The sequence below is a fragment of the Lytechinus variegatus genome, chromosome 16 (genome assembly GCF_018143015.1).
Source record: "Lytechinus variegatus isolate NC3 chromosome 16, Lvar_3.0, whole genome shotgun sequence".
In the NCBI taxonomy this organism is placed as follows: domain Eukaryota; kingdom Metazoa; phylum Echinodermata; class Echinoidea; order Temnopleuroida; family Toxopneustidae; genus Lytechinus; species Lytechinus variegatus.
The window spans coordinates 6,635,327-6,659,797 of NC_054755.1; the positions used below are offsets into that span (position 1 = coordinate 6,635,327).

Consider the following 24,471-nt stretch of genomic DNA (forward strand, 5'->3'; position numbering starts at 1 on the left):
TACATTGTTTTCATTCTCGGTGCTCTATGAGGCTTAGTGATTGATCATGGGGCTAATTTATGATTGGTTGGAGTTTTGAAAAGATCAATCCTAACAATCATCCCTATGATCGGTTAAATCGATCGTTAAGCTCTGTGTTCTAGGACTCTGGTCATCAGGGACAGGGGCGGATCCAGGATTTCGCAAAAGGGTGGGGCACATTTTCCTGAGGAAAAAATTGTTGACAAGCAAACGAAAAATTTTTCACTAATTTCAAAATGGGGTGGCACACTTTTCATTCAACAGCATTTTTACATTACAAATTTTAATTGTGCCTCTCAAAGGATGGGGGGCACGAGCCATCTGTGCTCCCCACCCCCTCTCCAGGATCCGCCAGTGATCGGATGTTGTTGAGGCTGGTAGTTCCCAGTCACAAGGCCGCTGGAGAAAGCTTTTCCCATTTACTTTGTATGTGACTCTGGCCAAGGCCTGCAAAATATGACCTTGAGGCCAGCTTCAACTACATCCCTGTGGGTCATATCAGTGTAATTGCCAGCATTCAGTATCAAATTCTACAACCGTCTTGTACAAAAAAAATACTGCACAACTGGCAAAAAAAAGAGAAAGTGTTATTCCTTTTATTTTTTCTTACAGTTTATGTGAGAATAACTGGCCACTACTTTTGGATTTAAATTTAAGTGGTAAAAGTTAGGTAGATTTGTTTTGATGGAGCTACATGTATGTAAATATATGAAGTAGATGTTGCTATGTCATTGGTATATTGTTATTGATGCCTGGATTTCATGCAAGACAATATTAAATAATGTAAAAGTACACATATCCTAAAGTCTTTGAAATGCTCTTTATTTGTTGCATATATACATAATATATAGTTAAAACATGTAGATTCATTCATAATAAATGGTTCTTTGTAAAGACTTCAACCAACCAATGGAATGGAATTAGTCTTGGGAAATATTTTGATTTAAATTATACAACATGACACTAAAGTTTTGCTGAGCCAATAGTTGGTTCAAAATCTGATAATAAATACATTAACACATGATCATGGATGCGGATTCCATTAACTGCATATAATACACACAGAAAAAAAATCTTCATATAGACATATTTACATCTTCCATAGAAGAGTCTACCTAAATTTATAATACGGAATGGTACATGTAGTACAGGTACCATATCAAGACAAAATATATAATTCAACTCTAGAATTCAATACACAATATGATAAACTGAGATTTGGGGCCAGTTGCAGAAAGAGTTACGAACAAACACAACTGCAAAATCAAATGCAACCAGGTTTTTCAGAGACACATATTGTGAATTTGTGTTTGATTTTTTTTTAATTCTTCAATTGCATTCAAAGGAACCTATTCTGCAACGGGCCTCCAGCAAATAGAATATCACTATCAAAGGCCTATCATCTGGCTTATGAAAAAGCATGAAATATTGGACGCAGAATATCTTGCATGGCAGTAAGGCGGGAAATGCAATCACAATTTATTTCAAGTTTTCATAACTTGTGTCATCAAAAGTGCATAGATAGTTGGACGGTGGACTATTTTATGTAGAAAAAAGGCATGAAGGCTTGCAGAAGGACGGATAAGAAAAACTAAATTCAGGGAACTTGATGATTGTATGTAATACTCTGAACCTGTTTGACAACAAGAGTGTAAAGATGACAATAGAGAAAAACTTCCAAAGTGAAAAAAATGTTTAAATCAAACTATGTAAAAGGTTTCACCTTTAGAAACATGGAGCAGTTAACAAGTATAACTTGGGCTGTTGATGACATGTTTTCTTATTGACATGAATACCTCAATCTATAGGGTTGCAATATCCAACGCAATCAGATTAAATTTCTTTTACATTATTTCATTCCATCCTTTCTCCAACCAAAGAAATGACCATCGCATTCTCATTCTAAACTTAACATAAATAACAGCAGTCTTCAGCAATCCATCTCTACCAATGTTGCTCGTCCATGCAATACAGAGGATCGTCAATAGAATAAAAGTCTTTGATGCACTCTTTTTGCCCTGTTCATAGATATCAAGTTTTCAAAAAGTTCTTTTGTTTACATATCTGGGAACACTGACTGGAGGAGAGCCATGTAGTTGACCCTCTTGACACGGTCGTCCTCCTTGCCCGTCCATGATTCGTCAAACTTGGCGGGCGGTTGGATGTACTGGGCGGTCGTCACGGCGTGGTCGCACCAGTTCAGGTGAGTGACAAGGGCATTGTAGTTGACGAGACCATCTTCGTTCTTTTCAAGTCTGGTGTGGGAGAGAACAAAGATGAAGAAAAACTTAGGAAAAGGGTGTTCTTTTTAATTCAATAAAGAGTTGTGACAATACTGAAATGAAATATTAAGAAATTTGCTGTAAATTAGTCTGAGAGTGATCAAAAACTGAATAAAGAGATATGATCCACACAACCACAAAATCAAATGCAACTCGACTATTAACCAATGAAACATGCATATTAGGGACTTGCGCTTGATTCTGTTACTTGCATTTAAATGCTACTCTTCCTACAATGACGCCTAGGGCCCCATTGCACAAAAGTTACAATTATGGTATCTTTGCCATGCAATGGTACCTTGCGTGGAATCCTTGATTTTGATTGGCTGTTGATTATCGTTTCCATGATAGCTACCACTGGATGACAAAGTTACCATAACGGTAACTTTTATGCAACAGGGGGCTGTTTCATAAAGCTGTTCGTAAGATAAGAGCAACTTTAAGAACGACTGGTGAACCTTTCTTATGCATTAAACCATCACCAATGAATGTACCATTTACCAAAAGAAAGAATCACCAGTCGTTCTTAAAGTTGCTCTTAACTTACGAACAGATTTATGAAACACCCACCGAGACCCTGGTTGTCTAATTTACAGCACTGATATTTACCTCGATATGAGTGCCCTCAGGAGATCATCAGGGAGAGGCAGATGGAAAGCGTTGCAGGTACTGCGGACCAAGGCCGCGTCCAGGTAGCCAGACTTGTCTGTGTCACGCTGCAGGAAGCCTTCCAGGAGCTTGGCAAAGTTCTCAAAGCTGTTCTTCTTGAGCTGCTCCTGCACAATGGACACCAGCGTCTCCATGCTGAGTTTGACGTCCTGGGTGTCGCTGTAGTAGCGGCCGAGGACGATGATCTCGTGCTCCGATAGATGGCTCCCTCCCAGCTGGACTAGCAGATTCCTGTTTAAAAATGTCAAGAAATCAATGGTTGAAATTGAGAATATGTTCACCATGCCCACAGACACTGAATCATCAAAAATTAATCTTCAAATAACATGTCAATATTCTGTAAACATTCATAAAAATTGTAAAAACTAACTGATGCAAATAAGTTTGCTTACATGTCAATAACATGCCCAAAATTTTTTAAAATGAAAACACAAGTAAAATCAACTCATCTGCATTAGGTAAAAAATTACACAGAGGCTCAAGGTGATTTTGAAGAAAGTGAGAAAAGTGTCCCAAAAATAATAAAGAGCCCCAATAATTTCTCATTCACCGCAATATTAAAGCTTATCCAATATTGAAGATTTAGGCAGTAGGTTGTAAGAAGGTATGCCCCTGAAAACTAAAAAAAATCTGATTTGTACAATCAAGACTACAAAAATGGCTTTAACTTTGCTCAAATTTGTTTACTATATAGGTTTAATGTGTGGGTGAATAGCCACTGTTAAATTGTAACTCACCTGAAAAGATCAAACTCGAGATGTCCTGAATTACTAGGATCGTTGCGTCTCAGGAATTCTTTGATTTGCTCCTTGTGCTGTGAGGCAATTTTACCTATCTTATCAGTGATGAAAGCAATGTTTGCCATCGGGAACTGCAAATCACAACAAAAAAATAATCATCATCATTTTTTGTCAATATATTTTATAAATGCAAGTTACATGCTCATTGGATCGTTAGAAACCATTATCAGCTTTTATTTCTTTTCTTAAAATGTTCAGTAGAATTCTGTTAAAGAAATGCATTTTTGCTTTATTAAGAGTTTTTATTTATTGATCAGAGAAAAATATTGATGAATATCTTTTGAAGTCTGTGAGTGCAACCTAAAAATTCTGATATTCCTGTATTTTTGCTCTATAGTTTTTTCATCTGAAATAAAGATTGATAAAGGAAAAAAAGTCTTGTATATTTGTACAGGAAAAAAAAAATTGATATTAACATTGCAATGGCAATCTGAAGAGTCTATTGTTTTCTTTAAAATTTACAACATAACATTGAATAGAAAATATGGAAACAAAGGAAATTTATAAAATGTGGGTAGGTTTTGTATGCTTCTTATTGTTTAACGGTTAATAGGGTTTTACATCAAAAGGTATTGGAACAAATAAAAAATGTTGGTTCTTCACTCTATGTCCCAAATGGGTTTAATCTACTGTGTTTGTAGGATGGTAAAAGTTCCTTACCACATCTGCATTTTTCTCCATGTATCTGAATGCGTACTCATCAGCATCGATGAGGATGAAGTAGTAGCTATTGAAATTGAGGCGACTACCAACATAGAGGTCACTGGCCATGAAATACTGAGAGTGCTTTGTTGCAAACCGCGGCTGGTTAGGCTTCTTGACGCGGCCACGCTCAAGGAACTTGCCTCCGATGATTCCTGCATGGGGAAGAGGTTGCTAGATTTTAGTTTCATAACCTCATACATGTGGACAAAATATTTCGACTCAAATGATTCATGGGGAAGAGGTTATTAATTGTAAATTATTACTTAATCACATTTATATAAATGGGGTACAATATATATTGATTGTAAGGCATCGATTATTTGGGGAAGAGGTTCCCAGTAAATTTCACATGCATAATACATACTTCCAACACACAGAGTGAGTTCACAAAAAGTGTCAAAATTGCACATTATTGATCACTCAACACCAAGTGAGACTCGTCCCAAGATTATTCTTTTAGCGTTGTGCTGATGTACCGGTATATCAGCTCAACTGCATAAGGTGACTCAATACCAAAATTGAAATCATTTTATGCTGGGTTTGAATATTACTTATAGCATTGCAGTCAATTATCTGGATATTCATACATTACTGAATAAATATTTCAGAAATTGATTCTAAAAATTGCATTCATCCATTGACATTAATAAAAAAATGTATATGAAAATAAATATACATGCTATTACAATTTTTCATAACATGTAAAGAGTATCAAACATTCTCAATCTTAACTTTTTAAACAAATATATCAACATTATAATGCAATGGATTACATGTCATTCAATTCATTAAATATTCGAAACTTGATTACTAATGAACTTTACCACATTCTCTAATTTCAGTGCATACCAAATATTGAAATAAATACAATCTATTTTCATCCAGAATTCACATATCCAAGGAGAGTTGATAATTCTTCTCTCAAATGCCCTTTTTGACCTGAGTAAAATTGTTTCATAATCTATTTTATTTTGTCTTGCTTACCGGAATTCCTTTCAGGTGGCTCAAAGACTGCGATGGTGTCATCAGACAGGAAGTATGAGATGATGAAACGACGATCGACATCGATTGGTTTGGTCGTGTCCAGACGGGCAACAAATCGAAGAACGTTGCTATCCAATCCATGTCTGAAACAATAGCAATCAATTCATTAGTATAGTTGTAAATTTAACAGTATAGAAAATTTAACTTTTTAAACAAACACCTCATTATTATGCAATAGATTAAATGTCATTCACTTCATTAAATATTCAACCAGGCGCACTCACATTACTCCTATTTTAAGATCCTTACATTGGCTCCCTGTAAAACAGCGTATTATGTTCAAGATTTTGTTGTTAACTTTCCATTGTGTTCATGGCTCATCTCCCCAGTACCTTATTTCCCTGATCAAAAGTTATACCCCCTCAAGATCCTTACGTTCCTCCTTTTCCAATTCTCTTGTTACCCCCAAAGTTTCCAAAACCTGGGGTGAAAGATCATTTGTTTACTCATCCTCTAAGCTATGGAATAGCCTCCCTCACAACATCAAACAGTGCTTGACTTCTGAAACTTTCAAAAATTACCTCAAAACATTTCTGTTCAATTCTTCTTAATTTCTTCTATAATTTCTTTTATAATTTCCTATAAAGCGCCTTGAGCACTCTACAGAGTGGATTTGGCGCGATATAAGTCTAATTATTATTATTATTATTATTAAAATACATGAGAGATACGAGATTTTCAGCCTCCTTACAATCCAAATCACACCTAAAATTTGCCAAATGGCATGCTTTGGGGCAACCATCTTTTCTACAGTCACCCCAGGATTTTCCTTAAAATTATAGAAGAATATTTTGAGAATCAATATTCCACATTTAACAAAATAGTAAAATCAGCATTTATACCATATAATTGATTCTTGCGAGAGAAAAAAATATCCCTTCAAATGATTTGAAGAGCCCTCTACATTCAGCATTCAACTCAATACAAATAGATGCGGATTTCAGTCCTTTAATATATCATATCTTCCTACAATTCTCCTGCATTTCGTTATAAGATTTGTCCTAGCCGATGACACCACCAGTTTACTGAGCTGATGCAGTGCAGACGACATACAAGTAAAAATGGAGGTGGCATGGAGATGCAGCACGTTGCAGAGCTGTTGCAATGTGTGCGCTGGCCTGCAATGTGATGCAATTGGCAAATTGTTGCATTCAAATCCTACTGCAGTCTCATTGCATAGTGTGCGCTTGGCTAAGTGCTGACTGAGCAAAGCCTATATTACACGTTTATACCTGTCTTTCTCCATGAACTTGATGAAGTCCCGACGTGGAGGCTTTGGCAGGAGCCCCATGCAGGAGCAGAGGGAGTCTTCTTCGGAGCCGAAGCCTGTGTATGGAGGCCACTCTCGCTTGCTTGCCCCTGCGGGAGCATTCCTATAGTTCACTGCACTGTAGTCATCTGTGATTGAGAATGATTCAAAGGGCATTTCAAGTTATGGGTAAGACAAAACAATTATTGTGAGGAGTATTTATATAGGTTATAATAAAAACAATGATAATAACACATAGGATTTATATACTGCATCATTAGACTTGCTGCAATTGGGAATGGAAATTTAAATAGAATGTCAAGTACGGGTTAGCCGATAAAAATTACTGTCAGTAGCATTCCTATAATTTACAGGAATGTTGTCCACTGTGATCGAGAATAGACCTTATGCATTGACAACATTGTGCCACTATCTAAGAGGCTGTAGCCATTGCCTTTCATGCGTTGGTGATATGCAACTAACACATCTCTGACAAATCCATCCATTTACGTATATATTCTACATCAGAGGGAGGGCACTACGAGATTATGACATCATATGCAGAAGGTCTATGAGAAGTACTTATAAAGGGTAAATGTACTTACTGACTCCATATTTCCTCGTGTAGTACTCCTTGGTGAAATCATCAAAGTCTGCCAGCGTCAACCAACGCCCGTTGGCGTTGATGGTACTCCCTATTGTCAGATCATGGTCCATGTAGAATTCAGAGTGGACAGCCCCAGTCTGAAGGTGGTGAAAAATAAGGGCAGAGTTTTTTAAACAATGTTTGGATAGTATAATGAACAGAGGATTGTCGTTACGTAAAATATACAACGAAAATGGCTAACATGGGTAATCCATTCTCACAATAAAACCTTGGTTAGGTACGATTGACCAAGCCAAGCAATATTTATCAAAGTACTAAGACATCATGGGAGTAGCCAGAGCAATAGTAGCCGGGGCAAATGTTACAACACGACTAGCTGTGAAACTAACCTTCAGACTGTCAAGTATGTATCTTCCTCCATGGCCAGTAGGTCCAAAGACATTGAGTACGGTCCTGCCGGTGATCTCACCAGGTTGTCTCAGGGCTTCTGGGGATACCTTCGACAGGCGCCCTCTCCTCAAGAACATGGGAGTCTTGTCGCGGCCAGAATTGGGCTGGATGATCTCCTTGATCTCGATAGTGTCATCTGCCAGGAAGTAGTGCAGGTAGAACTCCCTGAGGTCACCAAACATGTTGTCACGATCATCCCAGAAGCACAAGAAGCGCAGTACGTGACGGTCGTGATCAAGGAACTGCTTGAGTGTGTCAACCTTTTCGTATGGTCGCAGTGGCTGTTGAGATTCATCCATCTGTAACATACAAAAAATCATTGCAGCCACACATTATACAAGTATACATATTGGCTTTCAATTTTGATTAAAAATTACATCTACATTTGTGACTTTATTAAAACTATCATTGCTAAAAAATGATGTTGTAGAAGGGGTCAGTCATTAAATCCCTCCATTAGGATGTGAAATTATGGGAATTCTCATCTGCTACATGTACTTGGAAAAAATTGACAAAATTTCATACACAAGTTGATGTATATGGTGTTATACATACTTTAAGATAATCACAATTTCATGAAGCTAATTAGAGCATATAGCAACCTCTTGATGATTTTACAGTTTAATTTCACAAACAGTTATATGCACATCCTGGTCGGTATTCGAATTAGGAAGCTGATGATGTCATCCACTCACTATATCTTTTGTATTTTATTATATGAAATAGTTTTTCTCTCATTGTCAAGTGAAACAACAATTAATTCCTTCCTGAACATGCAGAATTAATACTATATGGTTCAGTAAAGTTGGTACTCATTGTCACATCTGGAAAAATGAAATGGTGTATAATTTAAACAATAAAAAACAAAAGAAATAATGATTCAGGGACATCCTTGAATGTCTCAATTGCATGTCACTAAGTTGTGCATATCACTGATTTGTGAAAAATGAGAAAAATTCTAAAATGTCACAACTTTCTTATTTTACATCTGATTTTGATGAAATTTTCAGCATTATGCTAATTTGATTTTTCTCTATTTATTCAAATCAACATTTTTCTGGGGTGGACTTGACCTTTAAGAATTCCTCTACACTTACGCCTTTCCTGAAGTTGGTATAAGGATCAGCTGGTGTTTCCACGGGAGCCTTGATGCGAACTCCAAGTTTCTTGAGGAAGTTGTAAGTGAACTGATCGCATCCTGTGATCTTGAATGTTCGCCCGTAAAGTGTTATTTCCTGATCGACATTGAAATGTTGGACTGTGTAGAACTGGTCGTCATTTGGAGGTGGGAGGGGGATGCGATGCCGTCTGATTAAGGTTCCTGGAAAAAAAATGTGGGACAGACACATATGCAATGAACTGAGCATGTGCTATTGACTTCTTAGCAATCATTGTGACATCACATCCAATTTCCAAATACGGGCATTCAATTAAACAATCTTTAGACATTTCTACACCATAAATTTATCTCTGGAGTGCATCCTGTCTAGTATGGTGTAAAATTACATCAAAATTAATCAGTATTCAATTTGTTTGAAGCATTAATAATGTCAAATTACTTGCTTGATGTAACTCTATCCTTCTTTATGATTAAATATTGCCACTTTGTATGTACATGTAAGCTCTTGATGGCCTAAATGGAGAAATAGTTATTCGCAATATTTCTCTCTGTATATCTGGATATTTCATTATCGATTTGATTTCTAAGAATAAGAGATTAATTGATTACATTTTTATTGTTGATTCCAGTCATTAACTGGTAGATGTGTACAACTCCCGTTAAAACTCCTTGGAGTATTTCGGAGGAACATCATACCAAGTACCAAGTACTGGGATTTCTACACACAGAAATATCAGTATTAGGCCTACATTATAAGCACCTTTATTATTATTGTTAATCACATACCTTGTGGGATACCGCTGTTTTCAACCAGAGGTTCGATGACCTGAATGGAATCGTCCTCAAGATAGAAATAGATCTTGCACTTCCTGATGCGGTACTGTTGCCTCATCTCGTGGACAGCCTCCTGGAAGAAGGCGTCAAAGTGCAGGACCTGCTTGTCAAAGGCCACCCAGGATGGAGATGAGTTGCCTTGGCCCTGGGGTATGCTGCTTGTCTCAGGCTTGAGCTTCTGTCCAAGTCGTTTGTCACCTCCGATGCCCGGCTTGTGTTCTCCGACCATCATGGGTACTTCATTGCTGTAGTCGAAGTGCTGCGACTTGTGGAATTTATCTTTCCCCAACTGACAAAAAAATGGGAGGGGAAAAAGAGATACAAAAGTAAATACCATGATTGGACACTTTGGTTGGTATTTTAGTCTCAAGATTTATATCTAGATTCTATACCATATTTTTAGAGAATGTCAATTGTTGACTCATTCACAACGTGTGTGAGATTGTCCCCATAAATGTTTAATGATTGAACTTCAGTGATATTGTTCTAAAATGACTAAAATCAAATCCGTCCCTGTAGACCTACTCCTAGTATCTACTCTTAGTATTTAAAAATTGTCTGTGTTAATTACATGTACGTCTTGTTTAGAAACTCCTCCAAACAGACAGATTTCAGCTAACCTAATGTTAACCCAGGTAGGCTCAACGCCAGCAGAGTCACACACAAATTGATTTTTGAGACGCAGAGTACCGGAAATGTACCTCAAAACACCCACCCAAAATACTAAAAAAATGGAAACCATGCACCACCCTCTTGGACTGAAGTTAGCAACCAAAAACATGCAAACTGGTGAGCTGCCGTGGGCAAATCTTCTGATCATTAACTTCCATTCTAACTTAGAATTTGTTCAAGTACCAGTTTACCATTTTGTGTGCAATTTTGAATGGGAGAGAATGGATGCCGCACTATTTTTTTTTCAGGGTCAAGCTCCTGAATACTGAATACTACTTTTTGATGATAGGTTTCCTGTGAAAAAACATCGATAAAATTGAGGTGGGTGCATTATGTCTATTATTTTTTTTTATTTGGCCCCGTTTTGAGGTAGATCTATTAATGGTAAGGTGCCACAAGTTTGAGCAAAACCCTTGTCTGTATGCACGAATATCTGTGCTATTCTAATAAAAGAAGTTACTCAACGACAACAAAATTTACACCTGAAATGCATAGATGTTCCAAGCTACACCCTCGCGCATGCAATGTTTTGAAATCGGCAGCAAATTATTTATACGTGTGAGGAACTCAGTGTTGGCTCTAAATCACAAATTTTGAGGATGTTAAATTAGAGGATGATTGGACTAATTGGAGTTAAATTAGGATGAGAAAATAAGAAATTAAGCTTCTAATTCTTTTTAAGCGAGTTTCAGTGTAGGATTTTTTACAAAAAATATGCAATTTCTTCCCCACCTTTGCCACTCGGGAGTATCAGATTCAGAGCGAATTTTTTTATCTTGATATTCGGGTGGGTGGAATGTACTGTAGCTGTAGTGAAGAGTGGAGCCTGCACGAACATAGACCAAAGGCTTTGGTCTCTGTGATAGTGGTTGTTCCACTGAACTCCGTTGGCTCCACTATACAGAGCCCAAAGTTCTAACTCAATCTGTACAGGGACTCAATGGCCATATTTGTTTAAGTATGAAGTTCGGATAAACCAGGGAAGTGGAAGTTGCACGACAGTCGAAGTAAGTCACTATTTTTACCCCTTTAAAGTTAATTTTTCCCCCTTTTTTGGTGCATTTAAGGCCAAATCGGAATAATAATCTTTAATTTGGTACAGAACTTTTAATATATTCTTATGAAATAATGAAAAAAATTGACGAGCCCCGTCGGGGGGGGGGATTTTGCATTGTTAACCTCCTAATGGTGGCTGCACGGTAGCGAGCCGTCTGTGTATGAGAAATTTTAAAATTTTTTAAATGTTAATAAAAAATCCTCGAAACAGACGGCTGCCAGGCAGTCTAGTACGAACATTGCTTGAGGCACTTGTTTGTTACTCGTGTGTGTTATGCTGTACATAACACACACTTTGAAAAATCATTAAAATAGCACTTTTGTAACCAAAATTACTAATTTCCATACAGTTGCAATTTATTTTCCATTAGTAACTTGGGAATATTTTTTGTATTCACCAGAGCACTCAAAAACTTAAATTTTGGGCATATTTTTGTGTACACATTATTATTGCCACACATGGGGATGTAACTGAGAACAAGGTTATATCATAACCTTGTTCATTGAATGAGTGGCTTGAGGTAATTTGTATCCAACTTTTCCTTTCTAAATCTCTTATGTCAGATAATTCTTGAACTTTTTCTTGATAAACCTTCTGGCTTCTCTGTATTTTTTTTTTATTTTAGTTTACTTTTTAGTGGAGCCTGGAGTGGACCTAGACCAAAAGCTTCGGTCTCCGTTATGTTGGTTGTTTTGCTGAACTCCGTTGGCTTCACTCACCAAATACAGAGGCCGAAGTTCTAGCGCGATCTGTACAGGGGACTCAATGGCCATATGTTTATGTACTTAAGATTGGATAAAACGGGGAAGTGAATTTGCGCAACAGCCGAGGTAAAGTCACTGTTTATGTTCCTTTTAACTTGATTTTTCTCCGTTTTTTGGCAATTAATGCCAAGAGGGAATATTAATTTGCATTTTGGTCGCAATAATTGTCAATTTTTTTATTCATTAAAGACAAAAATTGAAGAGCCCCGACGGGGAGATTTTGCATTGCAAGTCCCCTAATGGTGGCCGTCTGTGTACGATGAGAAATAAAAAAAAATGTTAAAAAAACTCCTCGCAACAGACGGCTGCCACTGCCAGCTGTCTAGAGTGGACCGTGATTGGGGGGAGTCTTGCCGGTCAAATAACTTTTTTCCTTACTCATTACTGCATTACTGGGCACTAGATTTTTTCCCATGTAAGATTTATTAAACTCAGTTTAGCTGTGAGTGTGCCCAGTCCCATATGGAATATTCCCAGTTTCAGTTTCATTTCAGTTCGCCAAAATTCAATCTCCATGAAGCCGGGCATGATTAATCAAATTCAAAACACATTCAACATCGCCATATAACCATCGGCGCGGCACTCATCTCATTCTCAAACTGGGCCACAGCTGCCCCACTGCCCCTGGACTCGTCTCTCTCTGACTCTGGAGCTGCTGCACTGACACAAAATTCAGTCTGCACTTCGATTTCCTCTATGAAAACTTACCCTGGGGTTAAAGGAATTTCCTGGTAAAAATGGTAACGACATTTTATGACTTAATGTCTCTTAAATTCGTTATTAAAACTTGTCCAGCGCTGTGTTATTCTCTCCTTTCGCCTTGTTCCACTGCAGTTGTGTGACTGACTTTTCTTTTCTTCACTATTTTTCGATTTCGCATGTGTTATACACACTCCATTCACTTTGCATGCAAATCACCGGTTGTTATTGTGTGTCCAAGAGACTTGGCAACACAGCGTTTTCGGTCGCTATGAGTGACATCACGCAATGAGGGGTATGGCCGTAGTGTTGTACCGGGTGGCCAATATGCAAACCACGCCTCACCGACTCATTAGGCTATAGTCTACGAGAACAGACCCCGTTGACACTTAGAGCAACATCGAGGGTCTCAATGACAAAAGTCTAGTTCAATTTTCCCTTCTCATTTTCAACACATATTTTATTTTTTCTCCCATGTTTTACCCAATATTGATTTAGGTTTGTTTCTTTGAAGGAGTAATCCTATCAATCACTATATAAATTCATTCTTTTAAAACAGCAGAGCAGAAGGTTTCAATGTATTCTAGCCTGGTCGAAAAGGTACCTGTTCAGGACCGTTTGCAATTAGCTATGAAGACAATACATATTTTAACAAAGACGAGCGAGAAGCGCGAGCTGAATTTTTTACGTTTCCGCCTAAAAAACGATTTCTAAGCAGTTTTTTTTAATCATGAACAGGATAGGTATATAATTAAACGATTGTTGCGAGCGCAAAACGCAAGCAAAAAAAAAGAGATTTCCACTGAAAAGGGACACTATTCATGCTTTGCAAATCCTGAAAACTTGGCAATTGGGTATCTTTCTTTTATAATGGAGCAAGAAGCGAGAGCAGAAATCTGAAACTGGATAATTTGAGCACGTTTTAAATGATGGACAAGTTGTGTATCTCAAAAAAACATAATTATGTGAGCGTGTTCTAGATTTAGACCAAGAATCTGGCCATTCTAAATACATTTTTTAACCAGTGAAATCAATAATGCGAACGCGAAGCGCGAGCTGAAAATATTTGATATTCCGATATAAAAAAGTCAATCTAAGCATTATTATTCATTTATTTATTTAAAATGGGTTATTTCTACAGCGGCTGAAAAGCTGAATTGCATAACCCTTTACATTAATTTACATAAAACTACAATCAATATAAAAAAGCTAAATTTACACAAATTCTACATCATAAGAAATATCAAAACACATAAACGGTTGTTTATCATGTTCGGGGCATATGTAATAAATTATGACCTTCATCCCCATAATTACAGACGTTGTGTAGGAAAATTGTGAAGTGGATATGGATTGCACGTAATAAATTATGCCAGCGCGAAGCGCAGGCTGATATATTTGTAATTATTATTTTGACCTGCGACTGAGACATTCAAAGAACATACGTCATCATATTATGAAAATTATGACTATCCTCCCATTCATCCTTCGAAGCGCGAGAAAAAACTTGCCGATATTCCATTCTGAAAAACGGAATTCTAGGAATTCATAAAAATTATCTTATTTAATAATTTAATAGGCCTAATGTGAGCCAAAATTTTGTTGATATCAATGCCTAAAAAAATTGACATTTTGTAATTATGAATAGGATGTGTATATAACAATTGATCATGCGAGCGCAAACCACGAGCCCGTTTTTCATTGATAAACTGTCATGAAAAGGAGATTTTTAAAGACGTTTGTTATAAAATTGTATAAAGGTATACATAACTCAGTCAAAGTACGAGCGCGCAGCGCTAGCTGACCTGAAAAGAGATATTTTTAGAACTTTTAAGGAATACACGAGGAGGATATGTACTTGACAAATCAAATAATACGAGAGCGAAGAACAAGCTAAAAACGTTAATTTTCATACCATAAACCGGACATGTTGCAAAGTATTTTTTTTCAATATAGTTTGTAACTAAAACAAAATAATGAAAGTTCGATGCCCGAGTTGAAATGTTTTTTGCTTATCAACTTCAAACTTTATATTCTAAGCTCTATATAAGCCTATTGAACAAGAATGTATCATCGATCAGCCAATGCAAGTACGAAGCGCGAGCGAAAATTTTATATAGTGACATGATTTTTTTTCCAACTCTTCACCTGATCTTATTTGTTTCCACTCGTCTTCCCCTCTTAGTTTCCTTTTCCTTTTCTGCTCTCTTTTACCTTTTTTTCTCTTTTTTTCTCCGCCAATCGGGGAGGGGGGTGGGCCCTCGGCCCCCCTGGATCCGACTATGCACAGCATCGTCAGTATGATAATGTATTGCCGCATAGCCTTTCTCCTGGCTACTATAGACAAGGCAAGGGTAGGGGGCGTTTGTAGCTGGAATTGGATCTAGGGGGCGGCGGGGACTGGAGGCTCTTGATTACCGAAAGATAATTGGTATCGAAAAAAAATATTTATTCATGTATTCACTTTTCACTTATTCATTTATTTATTTATCTATTTATTATTCATTTATTTATTCATTTATCTATTTATTTATTAATCTAATTTATTATTGATTGATTGATTGATTTATTAATTTATTCATCTATTTATTTATTCATTTATTTATTTATTTGTCCGGCACTTCAAAGGATCAAGTTATAAATACATTAACAAAGAAAATAAAATATAGGCCTACAAATGCAATAAACATATACAAGCGCAAATGTCCAGTTCGAATTTTTTTGCTCTTTCCTTATCTTTTTTTTTGTATCTTATTCTTTCTCCTTGTCACCTGTCCATTTTTCTGGGATTTTTTTGTTTGCTTTGTTTTGTTTGTTTGTTTGTTTTTTGTTTTGTTTTTTGTTTTAGCATCCATGACCATGCATTTATTTTCCATATGTTCAGCGATTTTCCTACTACATGTATTTACGTTCCCTTGATTCGAATGATCATTTTCCAAGTTCACATTATATTACGTTTTTTACATTATTTACGTATTTGAGATATCAGCGTCCAACAAGCCAAGCTTTTAAGCGGGTCTCTCTTTTCATTTTTCCCTTTCTTCTTTTAACATACACACGAATACCCATGGTTTTAAGAATGTTAAGTTTTATAAAATGATGATATTAGTATCGTATTTTGTTTGTATAATTGCCCAATCTTTGCAAATTTAAGGTCGTTACTTTTGTTCATTTTTGTAATTGTATTTATGTATTTTCGACTTGTATGTGAAAAATGGTAAGAAAAGAAATGAAATAAATCTAAATCTAAATTGATACTCTGATCGATATTGTAGTGTACATAAAGGTAAGGTTCATCCCGGAAAAAACAGGCAAGCATAGCGCTGAAAGTGTAATCAAAATCAGGCATAACTTTGAATAACAAAGCTATGTAAGAACATAAGAAAAATTAGATGTAGACACGACATCATCTGTACACCTAATAAATATTCATGACGATGTGCATATAAATGTGTTCACATAATATTGCTTAACTTTAAAATTCATTAACTTTGTTATCAGATCTTGATGAAATCTTCAGATTTTTTTCTTGGTGAGTTGTACTTTATTGTTTTATTTGCTTTCCAACATGTCCAATGTGCAGCAATGACCAAGAGAGGCAATATGGTACTATCTATAGGGATGATCAAGCGCAACTTTACATATAAAAACATACAAGTGATCCTGAAACTGTACAGATCGCTGGTACGACCACACTTGGACTATGCAATGCAGACTTGGAACCCATACCTAGCAAAGGACAAAAAAATACTGGAGAAGGTCCAAGCAAGAGCTACGAAAATGATCCCTGATATCCATGATCTACCCTAAGAAGACAGGCTCGCCAGACTACGTTAGAAAGAAGGAGAGAAACATACAAAACATTCAAACATATCGAATTATTACCCAAATGGAAAAATCAAACCCAGAGAGTAGAGTGTGTCAGAACAAGAGGACACTCTCTTAAATTTGCCAAGTAACGATCTAGACTGGATATAAGGAAACACTTCTTTAGCCAAAGGGTTGTCAATCAATGGAATCAACTCCCACAGTCCACAATTGAGGCACCAACACTCCTCCAATTTAAGACACAATTATCAAAATTGGGTTTTTAAATGGGCTCCTAAAACTGGACTCATGAAAAGGTTTTGGGACAAATATCAATGAATCATTTTTTGTTCGTTTTATCTGACCAAGAACTCACAATTTCAGGCAATTTTGAAATCCCCAAACTTAAGTCATGTTGCAATTCCATCATAAACATATTTTCACTCTGTTTGTTTATTTGCCTTTGACATTCATCGTTTCAAAACTTAATCTACCATTTTTGCTTGTCAAATCATTATCAGGTTTTCACTAATGACAAATAAATTTCTCATATCAAAGTAATATTTTTTTCATGAACCATCTGTTAAAAACGAATATAATTTTTTTTCACTATAGCGTAAAGGATTTGTGTCAACTTGAACAAATTTGCATCTTCCTTTTAGCCAAGAAAGTCTGCCGTGATTGAGTGCAAAAGAACGATGGCGCCAAAAATGCACATTAGGCAAACTTTCGAGAAACTTTGCGAGCAGCCGGTTGGTGTCCTGCACGTTCGAGTTGAAATTCGGCTTCCAATTCGGCACGAACAGACGAGGGATAATACCACAAACGAGTACATGGCGAATGCCAGGTATGCGCGAAATACGAAGCGCCAGGTCGACGATTGAAAGCACCGTGGATTCGGTAGTCGCGCGCCCGTCACACAGGTCGTTGGACCCGAGATCGAGCACCACGGCATCTGGAGAGAGATTCCAGACGAGATCAAGCTGCGCTGCCGCAGAAAATACACTGCCCGGTTGATCGTGCCCGACATCGTGCATGAAAGTGAGAACGGAAGATTTCTCTAGACCGAGATGCACTAATTTGAATGAAAAAGTTTGCAGAGAGGCCCGTAGTCTATGCATACCATTATAAAAAGAATTGTTCATTGCTTGCATTTTCTTCGTAGAAATACCCCCAAACTAATTCATTAATTACGATTCAGGCATCTTGTTGTTTATTACCTCTCATTTATTTTCGATATATTTATTCATCTTTCTAATTCTTGTTTCAATGAAATTTCCATCATTTTTCAAATCTATCCCCAAGCATTTTGCTCTCAAGAAACTTAATACTGAAGTATGTTATGTCTAAAAATACGCATGTGTGAAATAATATTTACGAGAAATATAATTAAACGGAAGAAAATAAATGTTCGTTTTAATTGAATTGAATTAAAAGTACAGATATTTTAACATTTTATGCGAGGGCTAATTTTATTACAAATCATGAAGTTTTGGTAAAGGTTAAAACACACATTCATTGGGACTATAATCATTTCTTTTATTTCAATTTTACCGAAAGTTATCTGACTTCTACTTCAACTTCTGTTGATCATCTCTTTGACGAGAAAAAAATAATTGCACTGGTGATCCAGTTGAGCCCTCTCTCGGCAATTACAATATATATTCCGAAAACAACACCGTATAATATAACATCGTGGCTTAAGCCGTATAAAAAAGCTATCAAATGTGTATCTTCCTCTATTCCAATCTTTTAGAAATGAATTCATACCAAAAGGGAGGGGACTAGTGAAACTGGACTCATGAAAAGGTTTTGGGACAAATATCAATGAATCATTTTTTGTTCGTTTTATCTGACCAAGAACTCACAATTTGAGGCAATTTTGAAATCCCCAAACTTAAGTCATGTTGCAATTCCATCATAAACATATTTTCACTCGGTTTGTTTATTTGCCTATGACATTCATTGTTTCAAAACTTAATCTACCATTTTTGCTTGTCAAATCATTATCAGGTTTTCACTAATGACAAATAAATTTCTCATATCAAAGTAATATTTTTTTCATGAACCATCTGTTAAAAACGAATATACATTTTTTCACTATAGCGTAAAGGATTTGTGTCAACTAAAACGAATTTGCATCTTAATATTTCCTTTTAGCCAAGAAATTTGAATTTCCGATTTTTGATATAGATTTGAATTACAATTTCCGATTCGTTGAGATTGTGAAACTCTGCAAGAATTAATTCCGCTTTGCATAAATCCGGCAGGCTACCAAAGCACACGCTTATAATTGTGTAGGCTTATTAGTACCGTCTTGGATAGCATACCATCATAAAAATATAAGATTTTCTAAAAAAAATTGTGTTGCAAGAAATGAGATAGGATTAAGCGCACAGCGCCTGATAAAATACGATCGAGCAGCAACAAGCTACCCCGCAAATTGATATTCCGATATAAAAAAAGTCAATCTAAGCATTATTATTCATTTATTTATTTAAAATGGGTTATTTCTACAGCGGCTGAAAAGCTGAATTGCATAACCCTTTACATTAATTTACATAAAACTACAATCAATATAAAAAAGCTAAATTTACACAAATTCTACATCATAAGGAATATCAAAACACATAAACGGTTGTTTATCATCATGTTCGGGGCGCATGTAATAAATTATTACCTTCATCCCCATAATTACAGACGTTGTGTAGGAAAATTGTGAAGTGGATATGGATTGCACGTAATAAATTATGCCAGCGCGAAGCGCAGGCTGATATATTTGTAATTATTATTTTGACCTGCGACTGAGACATTCAAAGAACATACGTCATCATATTATGAAAATTATGACTATCCTCTCATTCATCCACGCGAGAAAAAACTTGCCGATATTCCATTCTGAAAAAAAGGAATTCTAGGAATTCATAAAAATTATCTTATTTAATAATTTAATAGGCCTAATGTGAGCCAAAATTTTGTTGATAACAAGGCCTAAAAAATTGACAGTTTGTAATTATGAATAAGATGGGTAGATAACAATTGATCATGCGAGCGCAAACCACGAGCCCGTTTTTCATTGATAAACTGTCATGAAAAGGAGATTTTTAAAGACGTTTGTTATAAAATTGTATAAAGGTATACATAACTCAGTCAAAGTACGAGCGCGCAGCGCTAGCTGACCTGAAAAGAGATATTTTTAGAACTTTTAAGGAATACACGAGGAGGATATGTACTTGACAAATCAAATAATACGAGAGCGAAGAACAAGCTAAAAATGTTCATACCATAAACCGGACATGTTGCAAAGTACTTTTTTTTCAATTTAGTTTGTAACTAAAACAAAATAATGAAAGTTCGATGCTCGAGTTGAAATGTGTTTTGTTTATCAACTTCAAACTTTATATTCTAAGCTCTATATAAGCCCATTGAACAAGAAACGTATCATCGATAAGCCAATGCAAGTACGAAGCGCGAGCGAAAATTTTATATAGTGACATGATTTTTTTTTCCACCTCTTCACCTGATCTTATTTGTTTCCACTCGTCTTCCCCTCTTAGTTTCCTTTTCCTTTTCTGCTCTCTTTTACCTTTTTTTCTCTTTTTTTCTCCGCCAATCGGGGGAGGGGGTGGGCCCTCTGCCCCCCTGACTCCGACTATGCACAGCATCGTCAGTATGATAATGTATTGCCGCATAGCCTTTCTCCAAGCTACTATAGACAAGGCAAGGGTAGGGGGCGTTTGTAGCTGGAATTGGATCTAGGGGGCGGCGGGGAGTGGAGGCTCTTGATTACCGAAAGATAATTGGTATCGAAAAATCTTTCATAATTTGGTGAAAAGTCTCGGCCAATCACATTGCTCGGCTAAATTAGAACTTTAATGTATCAATCTTATTCTGTAGCTTAATTCGATACATTGCTGGCACCAACAATGTCTTTCCTAAATAAAGATGAATGAATGTATTGCATGCACGTGATTCGAATTCAACGACCAAACACATTTTTACAAGAAGTTGTTTCTGAATTAGAAACGACAATCAACTCATCTCTGTTGAAACGAGTAGGACTTTTATTGAAAGTTGAAATAGTCAGATGTTATGTAAATCAAGTATTCCAAACGATGCTTTTGCACTAATTTGAATGAAAAAGTTTGCAGATAGGCCCGTAATCTATGCATACCATTATAAAAAGAATTGTTCATTGCTTGCATTTTCTTCGTAGAAATACCCCCAAACTAATTCATTAATTACGATTCAGGCATCTTGTTGTTTATTACCTCTCATTTATTTTCGATATATTTATTCATCTTTCTAATTCTTGTTTCAATGAAATTTCCATCATTTTTCAAATCTATCCCCAAGCATTTTGCTCTCAAGAAACTTAATACTGAAGTATGTTATGTCTAAAAATACGCATGTGTGAAATAATATTTACGAGAAATATAATTAAACGGAAGAAAATAAATGTTCGTTTTAATTGAATTGAATTAAAAGTACAGATATTTTAACATTTTATGCGAGGGCTAATTTTATTACAAATCATGAAGTTTTGGTAAAGGTTAAAACACACATTCATTGGGACTATAATCATTTCTTTTATTTCAATTTTACCGAAAGTTATCTGACTTCTACTTCAACTTCTGTTGATCATCTCTTTGACGAGAAAAAAATAATTGCACTGGTGATCCAGTTGAGCCCTCTCTCGGCAATTACAATATATATTCCGAAAACAACACCGTATAATATAACATCGTGGCTTAAGCCGTATAAAAAAGCTATCAAATGTGTATCTTCCTCTATTCCAATCTTTTAGAAATGAATTCATACCAAAAGGGAGGGGACTAGTGAAACTAGTGAATCATGAATGAATCATTTTTTGTTCGTTTTATCTGACCAAGAACTCACAATTTGAGGCAATTTTGAAATCCCCAAACTTAAGTCATGTTGCAATTCCATCATAAACATATTTTCACTCGGTTTGTTTATTTGCCTATGACATTCATTGTTTCAAAACTTAATCTACCATTTTTGCTTGTCAAATCATTATCAGGTTTTCACTAATGACAAATAAATTTCTCATATCAAAGTAATATTTTTTTCATGAACCATCTGTTAAAAACGAATATACATTTTTTCACTATAGCGTAAAGGATTTGTGTCAACTAAAACGAATTTGCATCTTAATATTTCCTTTTAGCCAAGAAATTTGAATTTCCGATTTTTGATATAGATTTGAATTACAATTTCCGATTCGTTGAGATTGTGAAACTCTGCAAGAATTAATTCCGCTTTGCATAAATCCGGCAGGCTACCAAAGCACACGCTTATAATTGTGTAGGCTTATTAGTACCGTCTTGGATAGCATACCATCATAAAAATATAAGATTTTCTAAAAAAAATTGTTGCAAGAAATGAAATAGGATTAAGCGCACAGCGCCTGATAAAATACGATCGAGCAGCAACAAGCTACCCCGCAAACATTTCCTCTCTGCCGTTAGCATCGAGTCGAATTATTGCTAATCGCGATTGAAAATAATATTTGAAAAAAGGTCATTTCAGCTCAATCCATCTTATAAGCCTTCATGACGGCGCCGCGAATGCTACGGTAATACCTCAACATACCAGCATCGTTAAAGTGGAACCCATCCGACGAGAAAAGTCTGCCGTGATTGAGTGCAAAAGAACGATGGCGCCAAAAATGCACATTAGGCAAACTTTCGAGAAACTTTGCGAGCAGCCGGTTGGTGTCCTGCACGTTCGAGTTGAAATTCGGCTTCCAATTCGGCACGAACAGACGAGGGATAATACCACAAACGAGTACATGGCGAATGCCAGGTATGCGCGAAATACGAAGCGCCAGGTCGACGATTGAAAGCACCGTGGATTCGGTAGTCGCGCGCCCGTCACACAGGTCGTTGGACCCGAGATCGAGCACCACGGCATCTGGAGAGAGATTCCAGACGAGATCAAGCTGCGCTGCCGCAGAAAATACACTGCCCGGTTGATCGTGCCCGACATCGTGCATGAAAGTGAGAACGGAAGATTTCTCTAGACCGAGATTATCCCTCTTGGGATCGCGAGCGATGTACTGATTAAGACGGCTGATGTAACTATGACCGAGTACAAGGACGACGGGCGATTCGCGATCATCGCAAAGTTCAGGAGAGCTGCATGACATGCTTGAGGTAGACATAATCAATTCGAAAACTGCGACCACAAGTGCGAGCGAAATATGAAGCGAGCGAGTAACTCAAGAAACCAAGTACGGGTAATTCAAAAACGAAAATGGCACAGCGTGTTGGCAAGCTCAAGAAGGTCTAGAAGTAGACTGAATTTTGAGAGGGAAATTGCAGTATTTATCCATGCCATCATCGTTGAATACGCTGCGGAGATTGCCCCTTAATTGCATTGCGACGGGATTAGCCATGACTTTTGACCAATGAGAAAGCTCCACTGCCAGTACAATAGAAGTCGACCAATTAGCGACCCTTTAACGCCGGGGCATAATGGCGCGAAGACGAGCTAATTGCACCCATTAAGACAATAGGACAATAGCAGGTGGACCTCATGTTACGTAACTCTCGCATCTTCGCCCCCATAGTTCTGGGCTTGTTATTCAAAATTAATTGGCAATCTTTCATAATTTGGTGAAAAGTCTCGGCCAATCACATTGCTCGGCTAAATTAGAACTTTAATGTATCAATCTTATTCTGTAGCTTAATTCGATACATTGCTGGCACCAACAATGTCTTTCCTAAATAAAGATGAATGAATGTATTGCATGCACGTGATTCGAATTCAACGACCAAACACATTTTTACAAGAAGTTGTTTCTGAATTAGAAACGACAATCAACTCATCTCTGTTGAAACGAGTAGGACTTTTATTGAAAGTTGAAATAGTCAGATGTTATGTAAATCAAGTATTCCAAACGATGCTTTTGCACTAATTTGAATGAAAAAGTTTGCAGATAGGCCCGTAATCTATGCATACCATTATAAAAAGAATTGTTCATTGCTTGCATTTTCTTCGTAGAAATACCCCCAAACTAATTCATTAATTACGATTCAGGCATCTTGTTGTTTATTACCTCTCATTTATTTTCGATATATTTATTCATCTTTCTAATTGTTGTTTCAATGAAATTTCCATCATTTTTCAAATCTATCCCCAAGCATTTTGCTCTCAAGAAACTTAATACTGAAGTATGTTATGTCTAAAAATACGCATGTGTGAAATAATATTTACGAGAAATATAATTAAACGGAAGAAAATAAATGTTCGTTTTAATTGAATTGAATTAAAAGTACAGATATTTTAACATTTTATGCGAGGGCTAATTTTATTACAAATCATGAAGTTTTGGTAAAGGTTAAAACACACATTCATTGGGACTATAATCATTTCTTTTATTTCAATTTTACCGAAAGTTATCTGACTTCTACTTCAACTTCTGTTGATCATCTCTTTGACGAGAAAAAATAATTGCACTGGTGATCCAGTTGAGCCCTCTCTCGGCAATTACAATATATATTCCGAAAACAACACCGTATAATATAACATCGTGGCTTAAGCCGTATAAAAAAGCTATCAAATGTGTATCTTCCTCTATTCCAATCTTTTAGAAATGAATTCATACCAAAAGGGAGGGGACTAGTGAAACTAGTGAATCATGAATGAATCATTTTTTGTTCGTT

The 24,471-nt window shown here is 36.4% G+C and overlaps 1 protein-coding gene across 1 annotated transcript; it reads right to left on the reverse strand.

The window, feature by feature from the left end:
• Positions 1 to 1,861: 1,861 nt before the first annotated feature.
• Positions 1,862 to 13,188, reverse strand: LOC121429579 (EF-hand domain-containing family member C2-like). The gene is made up of 11 exons (XM_041626676.1): positions 12,983 to 13,188; positions 9,734 to 10,070; positions 8,925 to 9,148; positions 7,767 to 8,126; positions 7,376 to 7,514; positions 6,754 to 6,919; positions 5,462 to 5,604; positions 4,433 to 4,629; positions 3,710 to 3,843; positions 2,913 to 3,203; positions 1,862 to 2,276 (listed from the first exon to the last, which is right to left on the reverse strand). Exons 1-11 carry the CDS (start codon positions 13,022 to 13,024, stop codon positions 2,078 to 2,080), a joined length of 2,232 nt encoding a protein of 743 aa, XP_041482610.1. The 5' UTR covers positions 13,025 to 13,188; the 3' UTR covers positions 1,862 to 2,077.
• Between the last annotated feature and the right edge of the window lie 11,283 nt (positions 13,189 to 24,471).

What these genes read in the sequence shown, in the direction of transcription:
- LOC121429579 (XM_041626676.1), bottom strand. Translation starts at nt 13,024, where the DNA reads ATGTCGTTACCATTTTTACCAGGAAATTCCTTTAACCCCAGG. An exon ending in GAAATTCCTTTAACCCCAGG is followed by an intron (nt 10,071 to 12,982) that starts GTAAGTTTTCAT and finishes TTTTTTTGTCAG; the next exon opens with TTGGGGAAAGATAAATTCCA. An exon ending in ATACCAACTTCAGGAAAGGC is followed by an intron (nt 8,127 to 8,924) that starts GTAAGTGTAGAG and finishes TGTATGTTACAG; the next exon opens with ATGGATGAATCTCAACAGCC.